This window comes from Syngnathus floridae, chromosome 12 (assembly GCF_059516105.1).
Source record: "Syngnathus floridae isolate MCC-2025c chromosome 12, RoL_Sflo_1.0, whole genome shotgun sequence".
Taxonomy (NCBI): Eukaryota; Metazoa; Chordata; class Actinopteri; order Syngnathiformes; family Syngnathidae; genus Syngnathus; species Syngnathus floridae.
In genome coordinates this window covers 13,092,182-13,105,330 of record NC_142424.1, presented here as the reverse complement: position 1 = coordinate 13,105,330, position 13,149 = coordinate 13,092,182, and the positions used below count along the sequence as shown (strand labels likewise).

The following is a 13,149-nucleotide window of genomic DNA, read 5'->3' as shown; positions in this document are numbered from 1 at the left end:
TTCGCTCGTGTTCTGACCCGACTCGCCTTGCTCGCTGCCTGTCCTGACTACTGTCCTCACATATCGCGGGTGGTCTTGGAACCAATTATCCGCAATAAACGAGGGATCACTGTACAGGGCCTATAGTATAGGCTTTCGTAAGTAGAGATACCACTGTAGATCAAACAAGTAGCCCTTCACAATAATCAGTACTCTCTTTCAAAAAATGTTGGTAACTCTTCAGTTGATCTAATTTTTTTTTTTTATGTAATACATGCCTTGTGTCCTACACGAAATGAAGTGAAGCGAAGCGAGTGGACCTTTCAAACTGGGAGATGGACTTTTATTACATATGTGACACACGTGAAAATGCATAGTGGTATAGGTTTTTCAAATTTCAATTTTACATTATTCAGAACTGTAAATCTTTAAAGTTTGAAAAAAAGGTCACTATGGATAAGACTAGCAGTTCATCATACATCCTTAAGACAAACAAGATAAAGAGGATGTGAGGGGCCTGAGTACAAGAGTAAATCTAAACTGTATGATTGCTGGATGTGTTATATGTTGAGTCACCACAGAACCTGCTACTTTCAGAGCTGAGCTACATTAAACGATTCAAGAGACCATTATGGGCGGACGGTGATTACATACATACGCGTAAATACATACATACATACAGTAGTTGTGGTGGTCTATTCGATTGTGCTGAAAACAAGAAGTTGAACTAACAAGTATGGCTTACAAAAACTTGAATCATTAGTTCTGGTGTTAAGGCAAAGTTTACTAGCTTGTTCGATAGTGACGTGTTCAGGGGAATAATACAAGGAACAAACATTTTGTTGAAGGAAACCATTTGGTTAATCTGTGAACCTACATATGCTGCAATAGGCTAACCTGTGAACCTACATGAGCTGCAATAGGCTACTGTTAATGTGACACACGGCAGCAAATGAAAAATGACAACCACAAATTAAATCTTCAACTCAAGACCATTCTATTAATGCTTTAGGCATTTGTTTAAAAGCCTAATCGTGTCTTTTGCAGAGTAGTTGAGGCATTAGAAATATTACAATATTTTAAAAGGAAGACTCAAAAGTTAATGCAGAGAATAACAACAGCCCAACACAACAAAGTGGGAAGAGTTAGTAGAACGAATAGACACCTTCTATTCATGCAATTCACTTCACTAAGAAGGACTCATATTTGAAAAAAATCAATAAAATGAACTACTATTTCATATAATAAGTAACATTGTCATCTAACTAGAGATTAATGTGATTAAAAGGAAGGCACATCCATAAGGCTTTAAAAAGGTGTTGCAAAGCATTCTATGTGCTTCTCTCCAAGTACTTAAGGAAAGCAGCAAGGTAATTAAATATTGAGGCTTCACAAACATTAACATTAACAGGTCGAGTCATTGTAATAACAAGTGCGACCATTCCATGTCACACCAAATTGAAGATGATGCAATATTTTTTTTTTTTTTTTTATAGAACCGTTTCGAGAAACTGACATTCCCGTATGTGAATCAGATTGGAAATAAATGAGAAAATACATTTCAGGAACAAAAAAAACAAACAAAAAACAAAAAACAAAAAAAAAAAGAGTTGGTAAATTTTAATAAGCACCCTACACTCAACACTTGAATTCTATGTATTTTTCCTCAGCACAATCCATTCTGTATTTTAATCATGTCACTTTATTTTTTAACTCAATTTTTGCATTTTGTATTATGTTTGTCTAACCGACACAGTCGAGCAGACTATGTCAAACAGACACAGTAGTTGGATGCAAGAATCATTCCTTATGTGTTATTTTTGTTGCTTTTAAGAGTAGAAAGTTAGGACACTCTGGTGGTTGCCACGCACCAAAAGGATAGGTGGCAAGTCCTTAGACAACACCTCCAGCCAGGCCATGTACAGGGCACTAGACACTGCACCCTTTCTGGCCAATGGCAGGCTCCTGAAGAAAACAAAAGATACATCCAGTTTGCTTTTGAAAACCTATGCAAATAAAAAAAAAAAAAGCTGCATTTGTAATCAAAATCACTCGAAATTGTAAGCAATGCAGTCGGATAGGCAATTTGCAGTTCTAATTTACCCATATATTTTACCCATACAAGCACGAACACTCAAGCAGAGGTGGCTTACATGACAATTAGGTTGGCTGTGTTGGAGTGTTCCTTAAGTAGCTCATTGAGTCTGATCTGACGATTAGTCTGGAAAAACAAACATCAAATATGTTCAATCAAACCTTTAACAAATTACATGTACATAAAGAACTGCACCACAAACAGCTTTTTGTCAACCAGTCCATACTTAACACCCACAAATTATGTTTTGAAAAACAAAGAAAACATTTTTTTCACACAAGCAGTGGTTTCTAAGCCGTACATGCAATTTCACACATACTGTATTAGTCCATGTGGTGTGCACTTGAGACTGACAGTTTCGGCAGTGTGACACAGGTAGAGTAGAAGGAAAAATGTCAATGTGAACCCTTTGGAAGTTCTGCATAAACTGCTCATAAAAGGTTTAATATTTTCTTAATCAAAAGAGTAAACAGAGTATGGTAAAAAAAAAAAAAATCACAAAGAATTGGATATTTTCCCTTTTTATGGAGAATAACGTAAACATGCACAAAACGCAAGTGAAAACTTGGATTGAAGTCTCTTTGGCAGCAATAATCTCAACTGAACGTTACCTGTAGTATGCAGACCCCATGTCCACAAATATTAGGATGAATTTTGGACCACTCCTCTTCACAAATCTTGTAATGCATGGATGTGTTTTCCACAATGTTACGATAGCTATTTAAAACCAACAATAGGCAGAAATAATTGTTGTTGTCATATTAGTCACGTGACAGCCCAAGGCCAGTTGGGTGGCTCATGATTCAAGCGCATTGGTCCGCCCCCAAAAATTTCAACCTCTGCAATATGGCATCTTTTTTCGGTTGTTAGTTCAAATCCCAACAGAGCAAAAAGTTGCCAAGATGACATTTTGAAATACTACGGGGGGCTGACGATCGTTCCGAAAAATGAATCAAAATACATACATTTCAGGCAGGCCATCTGCACATACAGAATTAGCATAGACAGACAGTGCCTTCGCTTTTGAGGAGCGCTCCGTTTGGGGTGGAGAGAGCTGTCGGATTTCAGACGATAATGTAAATGTAAATGACTCGCCAATCGTTGATGCTGTAAACCCGCCCTGCTTATCTATGTGTGTTGTTTTAGCCGGCAAAATTGCTACTGAGGTTTTAACGTCACTTTGAATTATAGAGCAAAATCAATGGAGAGAGATTTCATTGTATCGAATTTTCTGAATCCGATTGTTTGTATAATTTATTCTTTAATTCTCCTTAGTTGTTCTTTAATGACAAAGAAAATTTTATTTTATTGTTAAATGGAATATTCTGTCAATAAAAAAATATATGGGGGGGTTGGTCTAAAATCTCACTGAACTGTATCACATCTCTGCCCCGTGGAGTAGAACTTCTCCAAGCCTTCTGCTACCCTTGTGTGTCACATTGCGTGTTTCGTTGTCATGGTGTCTGTTCGCGTCTCTGTCCCGTGTCTGTGCTCTCGCCCCTCCCCTCCTGTGTCCTACCTGTAATCATTGTAATCACCGTCATCTGCCCCTTGTTACCTGTCTTGTATTTAAGTCCCTGTCGGATCATCCTATTTATCCTGTTTACCCTGCTCACTCTGTCTGCGTTTTTCACACGTCTGGTTCCCATCCATTTCTGCTGCCCGTCCGTTGCCATGTTCGACTGCCTGTGTTTGTTCCCCTCATCCTGTCCTCCACCACCCTTTTCCCATTAATAAACTCTGGTCCAAACTGTATTTGGTCACCCTGCTCCATTCCACACGTGACAAACTGTTTTGTGGTCAGTATTAATTACAAACCGGATTCGGTTGAAGTTGGGAAATTGTGTAAATGTAAATAAAAACAAACTACAACGATTTGAAAATCCTTCTCAACCCATATTCAATTGAATACACTATAAAGACAACATATTTAATGTTCAAACTGATAAACTTAATTGTTTTTTGCCAAATGATAATTAACTTTGAATTTCGTGGCTGCAACACGTCCAGTAGAAGTTGGGAAAGGTGTAAAATAATACTGACAAAGCTGAGAAAAGCTCATCAAACACCTATTTGGAACATCCCACATGTGATCAGGCTAATTGGGAACAGGTGGGTACCACGATTGGGTATAAAAGGAGCATCCCCAAACATGCTCGGTCATTCACAAGCAAGGATGGGGCGAGGTTCACCACTTTGTCCAAAACTGCGTAAGAAAATAGTTGAACAGTTTAAGAACATTTCTCAAAGCAAAATTGCAAGGAATTTAGGGATTTGAACATCTACGGTCCATAATAGCATCAAAAGGTTCAGCGAATCTGGTGAAATCACTGCACGTAAGCAAAAACCTGAGTTGTGTCAGAGAGCCACGCCTACGATAACTTAAACCTGCTCAATTTTCTTCCATTGTAAAATGCACTAAATTATTTATTTTAAATAGTTGGTACTGGTAATTAGAAGAATACAATTATTCTGTTTATATTTATATTAAGCTATGTGAAATTGTGGTGTAAAGGTCAAATAAAAAAACAATTATTAATCAGTACAATTTATTCTTAACTTCTTTAACTTTTCCTCAAATTCCTCAAACCTGCTCAATTTTCTTCCATTGTAAAATGCACTAAATTATTTATTTTAAATAGTTGGTACTGGTAATTAGAAGAATACAATTATTCTGTTTATATTTATATTAAGCTATGTGAAATTGTGGTGTAAAGGTCAAATAAAAAAAACAATTATTAATCAGTACAATTTATTCTTAACTTCTTTAACTTTTCCTCAAATGACAAAGCTGCTCCATCTCTGGGTGTGAAGTTTGATAAAAAGTCCTTGTTGGGCTTTCAGTTTTGCTAGCAATGCATCAGCCTCTGATGCGCCCTGTTTATCAGACAGATGTATTTTTTCTCATGCTTGGTCGTGTAGTGGCGACTCAAATTATATTCTTTAAACACAGCGACCTGTGTACCACAAATCAGGCACATGGCTTTAGCTTTCATTTCTGTAAAGAAATACTTGGCAGTCCATGTCTTGTTGAAAACACGGCGCTCCTTGTCAACTTTTCTTTTCTGAGGCTCAGCACACGTTTCTCGGGCAGCATTACTTCGCACTGTTCACCTTCACGCACAGCTCACATACACGTACGCTACACGGAAGTGCGACGCCTTGCAAAATAAAAGCGAAACAGTTGTACGCACGACACAAATTATTATTATTTTTTTAAATTACGATTGGCCTCATGCGGGCCGGACAGGGACGCACAAAGGGCCGGATGTGGCCCGTGGGCCGTATTTTGCCCAGGTTTGATCCAGACTGTTAACGCAAAGTTCAAAAGCCAGCATTTGTGATGGTATGGGGGTGCATTAGTTCCCATGGCATGGGTGACTTACATTTCTGTGAAGGCAACATAAATGCTGAAAAGTACATACAGATTTTGGAGCAACATATGCTGCCATCCAAGTGACGTCTTTTTCATGGACGCCGCTGCTTATTTCAGCAAGATAATGCCAAGCCACATTCTGCACGCGTTACAACAGCGTGGCTTCGAAGTAAAAGAGTCCAGGTTCTCACCTGGCCCGCTTGCAGTCCAGACCTGTCTCCCAGGGAAGACCCAGAACTGTTGAACAACTGATGCGGTTCATCAAGCAAGAATGGGAAAGAATTCCACATGAGAAGCTAAGAGAATCTTCCAAAACGTTTATTGAGTGTTATTAAAAGGAAAGGTGATATAACGAAGTGGTAAACATGCCCTTTTCCAACTTCTACCGCACGTGATGCAGTCATGAAATTCTAAGTTAATTATTATTTGAAAAATAAAATAAAGTTTATGGGTTTGAGCATTAAATATGTTGTCTTTGTAGTGTATTCAATTAAATATAGGTTGAAAAGGATTTTCAAATCATTGTATTTTGTTTTTAATTACATTTTACACAACTTCCCAACTTCAACCAAATCTGGTTTGTACATACTGCATAAGCTGGTCAGAAAGGCCAAATTAAATTAAAATAAATAAACAAATAAATAAACAATAATATGCGTTACAGACCTTGGCACGATAAAGCTCCAGCTCATTGTCTGTGATCCGCCATGGTTCGCTGTTTTTCAAACGTTCAGCTGCCTCCTGCTCCATGTCGTCTTCTTTCAACCGATAGGGCTCAATCGTCTCATCAAAGGCAGCAATGCTGAACAGGAGAATACGATCATGCTTTAAGCTACAATACCAGCTAGGGATAACAAAATCATTCTTTCATCTTACAAAAAGTACTGGAAAAAAGAAATGGCTAAAAACATAATACATTGTAGAGTGGGACATAATTCTAATTTTGATAAACGGTACTGCCAGAAAAGAAACAAAAAATGCAGCTTTTGAGAGCACATTTTCCCTACAGTATGTAGCATAACTTGAGTCGCATAAATTCAAGCTGTTATCAAAATTACAGCATCATTATCGCCGCCTCAAGTGTCTGTTAAATAAGGTAATAATAAAAAAAATATTCACAGCCAAAATGTCTTTTGTATTTAGATTTTTGATCAACAAATACAGTAAAATGTTTGAGTTTAGATAATTATAATCAAGATTACTTGTCATCCAAGTGGACAATATAATTATACCAACAACTGTTGAATTACAAAAAAACACATAACGCTTGATGAGAAAGACTTACTGCTCCTTTTTGGGCTTGGTGTTTATGTCTCCCAACACAGTGATGTCTGAGAAGTCTATCCTGAATTTGCTCAGCAGAGTTGCCATTCTGCACAGGAAATACAAAAGAAATTAGCACTGATGAATTGTGGGGGAAAGAAAAAGCAAGAAATTACCCATGTGGTATGATTTAAGTATTTAACTCATAATTCATTGTGAAAAAAACTATATAGCTCGAGTGGAACTTTGGCTCACAAAGGCAAAACTAAGCGTTTTTTTTTCGTTGAAATGAATGGAAGTAGAATGAAGGTCCTTTCACACTGCAGAAGGCCGTATACAACAAACAAAACCATTCCATGCGTCTGTATTGCTATGTATGTATCTTGTCCGTCGACACAACGAGGACCATCTAGTCATCCTAAAATTTTTTATTTTTTTGGTGGGTCTGCAGATGGATGGTGAGGCCAATCTGCGCCCAAAACAGTCTTAGCCAGTAAGGACAGGGAATGGTGGCAGCTGTTTCAGGGTTATTGGCTCTTATCTTCCTGGCCTGCCTTCGGTCTTCAGCAACAGTGATCCTGTTGGCCTCACATGGTTTGGCACCCTTCGGTACAGCTAATCGCCATTTTCCTCTGTCTTGCGCTGCCTGCTCCCATGTGCCATGGTTGATGTTGAAAGCCTTCAGTGAGGCTTTCAGCGAATCATTGAAACGCTTCTTCTGGCTACCTTGGGAGCATTTTCCTTGCTGTAGCTCACCAAACAGCAGCTTCTTGGGGAGACGTTCATCTGGCATGCGAGCTAGATGGCCTGCCTAGCAAAGGTGAGACTGCATCAGGATGGTGTGGATGCAGGGCAGGTCAGCACGTGTTAGGACCTCAGTGTCGGGGATCCTGTCTTGCCACCTGATGCCGAGAAGTTTTCTGAGGCAGATGGTGTGGAAGTGATTCAGCTTCCTGGCATGACGCTGATCGACTGTCCAGGTTTTACAGTCGTAGAGCAATGTGGTGAGAACAACAGCACGGTACACCTTGAGCTTTGTCTCTGTGGTGATCCCTCTCCTGTTCCAGACATTCCTGTGTAGTCTGACAAAAACGGTGCCCGCTTTGGCGAGTCTGGAGATGACCTCGTCGTCAATGACTACATTCCTGGAGAATGTGCTGCCAAGGTAGGTGAACTTGTCCACCGAGTTCAGTCGCTGCCCATCGATGGTAATGTTCGGTTCAGCGTACGGTTTGCCTGGAGCTGGGTGATGTATTTATTACCTCAGTCTTTTTTGTGCTGATGGTGAGGCTAAAGTTGTTGCAGGCTTCAACACTGATCTGCATGTCAGCTTCAGTGGCAGCGTTGAAGGGGAACAGGAATTCATTGATGGTGTCAGTCAAAACCTTGGTATTTGCTTGAAGCCTCCTGAGGTTGAATATTGAACCATCCATCCAGTACTTGATGCGGATGCCCACATCAGCATCTCTGAAGGCATCTGTCAGCATGGCTAACATGAGGCTGAACAAGGTGGGGGCAGGTACACAGTATTGTTTCACTCAATTGGAGAGAGGGAATAGAGCAGTCGTCTCTCCGTTGTTCTGGACTCTTACTAGCAGGCCGTCGTGTAGTTGACGTATGATGGTGATGAACTTTCTCGGGTATACGTACTTCGGCATCGACTAACATTGTCGAATTGTTAAACTGACGTAGATAGAGTCGAGGTTGGCTTTCTGTTCCTGACATTTCTCTTGTAGCTGTCTAGCAGCAAATATACCATGTCTATAGTCCCACGTTCTTTCCGGAAGCCACACTGGCTCTCGGGTAGGAGGACTTGCTCGAGGTGCGCGTTGCTTTGGTGAGGTGTAATGACACACAAAGTGGCCATTTGCTGTTGCGCAAAAAATTGTTTAAGAGAGCGGCAGAATAGCAACCTCTTCCAAATACAGTGGAGTCTCGGTTTTCGACCACAATCCGTTCCAGAGGGCTGTTCAAGAAGTGAATCGTTCAAATTCCGATTCATGTTTTCCCATTACAAATAATGGAAACAAATTTAATCCGTTCCAAACAAAAAAAAAAACCGCCTTTTTTAAGCATTTTTTTCCTTTGCGCATTTTTGTCCAATCGTGCAACTGCAGCGCACCGCCGAACGCGCAACCGTAGCACGCCGCCGACTGCGCAACTGCACTGCGCTGGTCGCATTATTGTGACAGAGCGGTCGCTAAAATTTAGAAAATATTTTCAAAGTCCTAATGTACTTTCCAATATTTAAGTGGACGTCAGTGCGCAAGGAGCTTAATTTGGTCCGATCGTGCACATGCAGGGCGCCGGGCGCTCACTATCGCATTGCTTTAGAAGCATCTTTGTGTTTTAGGAAGGCTTTACTGCTCCCACTTGCTTCCTTTGGAGGCATGATTAGAGTTGATGCAATCCTCAAAGTAACGAGAATGTAATAACGAACGGAGTCAGTTGGCATGCGGGTCTTCTCGGCTCATCTCGCGAGGTTCGGCAACCGAATTTCGTCCGACATTTGAAGCAAAAAAATCTTGAATTTTTTGTTCGAATACCGATTTGTTCGCGAACCCGGACGTTCGAAAACCGAGGGTCCACTGTGTATTCATTGAAGATTTATTTTTTTAACGATATCATGACAACAGCCTAACATTAGCTGACATGTAACATCATGTTACTTTCTAAACCCACATGCTTGTAAAAGTAAAAACGTAAATTTGGGTTTTTTTTGTTTTCATGTGCTCCTTAATGTTCCTAGCGCCGCGACCTCCATAGCTGATCATATCTTGACAGAGAATACACAAAACCTTTCCCCGGACATCTACTTTACGGATATGTTCCGTAAAGCACGTGGTTACGGACTGTGTTCTGAGTTGTACGATGACGCTGCTCTCGAGCCATGCCCATCTGAAGCAGTTCTTGATCCCGTTTGACTAAATAACTCGTCTACCAGTGATGACAACCCAATCGCAAATTCACATTGTGGCGGTGTAAAAACAGTTCTCCGTGTAAGTTAAGAAGTGGAAATGATGTGACGAAAGTAGTAAGTAGTAGTAATAAGGCGGATGCTGTTGCATCGCTGCTGCCAGTGTTTACAGAGGCAAGCCGAACTCACAGTTTAACTAATTTTGTTTTGAGATGTGCCTAAAGATGCTCGCGAGTCATACGTGTCAGTACGTGGTAGAGGGGGGTGTTAATCAGTTTCAGCGGCATTGGTGTTGATGGAATTAACAGGTGCACTAGAGGGGCAACAACAAGATGGTCCCCAAAACAGGACTGCTTTTGCAGGTAGAGGCCATTTCAAGTTCCTCCTCTTGATCTTTTTTAACAGTTTTTCACAACTGTTGGCTTTAGCTCGAGTCATTATCACGGCTGGGAGCATGAGGCGATTTCTTAACCCTCCTGAAGTTGCGTAGATTGTCCAACTCCTCCAGGATGGCACATCGATGCGTGCTGTTGCAAGAAGATTTGATGAGTCTCCCAGGACAATCTCCAGAGCATGGAGGAGATTCCAGGAGACAGGCAGTTACTCTAGGAGAGCTGGACAGGGCCGTAGACGGTCCTCATCCCATCAGCAGGACCAATATCTGCTGCTTTGTGCAAGGAGGAACAGGTTGAGCACTGCTCGAGCCCTACAGAATAACCTCCAACAGGCTACTGGTGTGAATGTCTCTGCCCAAACAGTCAGAAACAGACTTCACGAGGGTGGCCTCAGGGCACGACGTCCTGTAGTGTGCCCTGTGCTCATTGCTCAGCACCGTCGAGCTCGATTGGCATTTGCCATAGAACACCAGAATTGGCAAGTCCGCCACTGGCGCCCTGTGCTTTTCACAGATGAGAGCAGGTTTACCCTGAGCACCTGTGATACACGTGAAAGGATCTGGAGAAGCCAAGTAGAGCGCTATGCTGCCTGCAACATCATTCAGCATGACCGGTTCGGTGGTGGGTAAGTGATGGTCTGGGGAGGCATTTCCATGGAGGGACGACCAGACCTCTACAGGCGAGAGAAGTCTGACTGCCATGAGGTACCGGGATGAAATCCTTGCACCCATGGTCAGACCCTACCAGACTGGTGCAGTAGGTCCTGGGTTCCTCCTGATTCACAACAATGCCTGGCCTCATGTGGCAAGAGTATGCAGACGGTATCTGGAGGATGAAGGAATTGACACAATTGAATGGCCCTCACGATCACCTGATCCAAACCCGATAGAACACCTCTGGGACATAGTGTTTCGGTCCATCAGATGCCGCCAGGTTGCTCCTCAGACTTTACAGGAGCTCACTGATGCCCTTAGACAGATCTGGGAGGACATCTCACAAGACACTATTCCAGTGGTTCTTAACCTGGGTTCGATCAAACCCTAGGGGTTCGGTGAGTCGGCTTCAGGGGTTCGGCAGAGCTGGTATGTCATTGCCCCGCCCCGCGGATGGCCGAACACACCGGTAGCACCCCTCCCCCCCCGTCCGCGGATGTCCGAACACACCGGTAGCAACCACCCCCCCCCTCCGTCAGCGGATGGCCGGACACATTGACACAAAGAGGGGTTCGGTGAATGCACATATGAACCTGATGGGGTTCGGTACCTCCAAAAAGGTTAAGAACCACTGCACTATTCGTCGAAGGAGAGCGTCTGGTGGCCGGGCCTTCGCCCATGAGGCCCGGCCGGGCATAGCCCGAAAATGAAACGTGGGTCCCCCTTCCCATGGGCTCACCACCTGTGGGAGGGGTCGAAGGGGTCGGGTGCAATGTGAGCTGGGCGGCAGCCAAAGGCAGGGCCATGGATTCAAAAGGCAAAAAGAGAAAGATTGCTGATGAGAACAGAAGCTTTAAGAAGGAATGGACTGAACTATTTGCTTTCATTGCCAATGCTGAAGCATTATGTGTTAAATGCAGATGACAAATTTCACCACACCCAGATGTGTGTGTGACGATCATTGGGACTTTGACTTGACTTTGCCTGCATGTTTGATTTGCAATGAGAACTTGTCAAATAAGAGCAATTTGGAGCGAAATTTTCAGCTAAAGCATGCTAAATTTGCTGCCGATCACCCAGTTGGAACTGAGAGGAAAGGTGCAATTGCAGGGCTGGTGGAGAAATTTGAGGACCGAAAAATCAGCTTCAAGAAGTGGATTGCATCTCCTAACTCTACTACTGCTGCAAGTCTTGTTGCAGCCCCGGAGATAATAAAATGCGGAAAACCATTGATGGTGAGTACATGAAGGATTAATTTATTAAAAATATCAGTGCCTATTTTCTAACTTCAAATACAAAACCGAGATCATTCAGAAAATTAAAGACATGCCTCTCCGCACAAACAATATCACCGATCAGCAGATGAAGGACATCAATTCAGCTCCAGCTTTCTCAATTGCCTTTGATGAATGAGTCGTGTGATGTGACCGATATCAAATAGACAGCGCTGCTATGCAGGTACGTGAACTCTAATGGGCCGCAAGAAGAAATAATCAAATTAACACCACTATTTTTCTTTAAATTATTTTAATAGTAGGCATACAACTTATGTATTGACAGTCTATGTTGCATTATAAAAGGCTTTTAGATTTTTGCGGCTCCAGACAGGTATGATTTTTGTTTTTTTGGGCCAATATGGCTCTTTGAACAGTTTGGGTTGCCGAACCCTGCACTAGATGGTGCTGTGCTAAAGGGAATGTCAACCCAGTCAATGAGGTAAAGTCCAACTCCCTTTCTGTATGAAAGTGATACGCTTTGGCTTCTTGCTCCAGCAACCCCACTCATTTTTTATGGTCATAAGATTTCTTTAATTTAATTTAAAGAGTAGCATAGGTCATAGGAAGTAAACAAATTTTGTTAGTTCATTTTGAGCCACAGTGAATAGAGCACCCCCACCAGACCCAATCGCTGGGACAGCATGCATTCTGGCTTGCCAGGCACAAAGTGCTTTACATACCATATTTTCTGGACTATAAATCTCAGTTTTTTTCATAATTTGGCCAGGAGCGCGACTTGAACTCAGGAGTGATTTATGAGTGAAATTATTAACACATTATTATATCATTTCACATTTTATTTTCACACCAACTCGCTAGAGGGTGCTCTAGGCCTGTGTGTCAGGATTCGGAAAGGCCGGAAGAATTGGAACTGCAACTGACGAGTCTGACGAAAGCGACGTAGAAGAGAAAGCGCCGTATCTTCTACTTCCAGAGTTAGAGGAGTTGTTTAAGAGTGACACAGAGGATGACGATTTCATTGGATTTAGTGTTTTGGAGTGACGTGGATGGTTTGGTAAACTTGTTGGCATGTTATTTATGCTATAGTTATCTTAATAACTCATTATTTTAACATAACAGGCACGTTCTCAGTTCGTTGTTTGTGTCATGTAACGTTAGCATACCGTAAATTATTCAGCCTGTTGTTGCTTCTATTCTATTTTTTTTAAAATTGCCTTTCAAGATGACATGTCT

At 41.8% G+C, this 13,149-nt stretch overlaps 1 protein-coding gene across 3 annotated transcripts in view; it reads right to left on the bottom strand.

The window, feature by feature from the left end:
- Positions 1 to 296: 296 nt before the first annotated feature.
- slc12a2 (solute carrier family 12 member 2) overlaps positions 297 to 13,149 on the bottom strand; it is a 106,273-nt gene continuing 93,420 nt past the window's right edge. For 2 of the 3 annotated variants that reach the window (XM_088392511.1, XM_088392510.1), the window contains 4 exons: positions 6,736 to 6,822; positions 6,117 to 6,252; positions 2,133 to 2,200; positions 297 to 1,944 (listed from right to left, as the gene is read on the bottom strand). In XM_088392511.1, coding sequence (XP_088248637.1) covers positions 1,809 to 1,944; positions 2,133 to 2,200; positions 6,117 to 6,252; positions 6,736 to 6,822 — 427 coding nt within the window. In that variant the 3' untranslated portion in view covers positions 297 to 1,808. The remainder of the gene's footprint in view (positions 1,945 to 2,132; positions 2,201 to 6,116; positions 6,253 to 6,735; positions 6,823 to 13,149) is intronic. The other variant, XR_015861812.1, reaches the window with a different exon arrangement.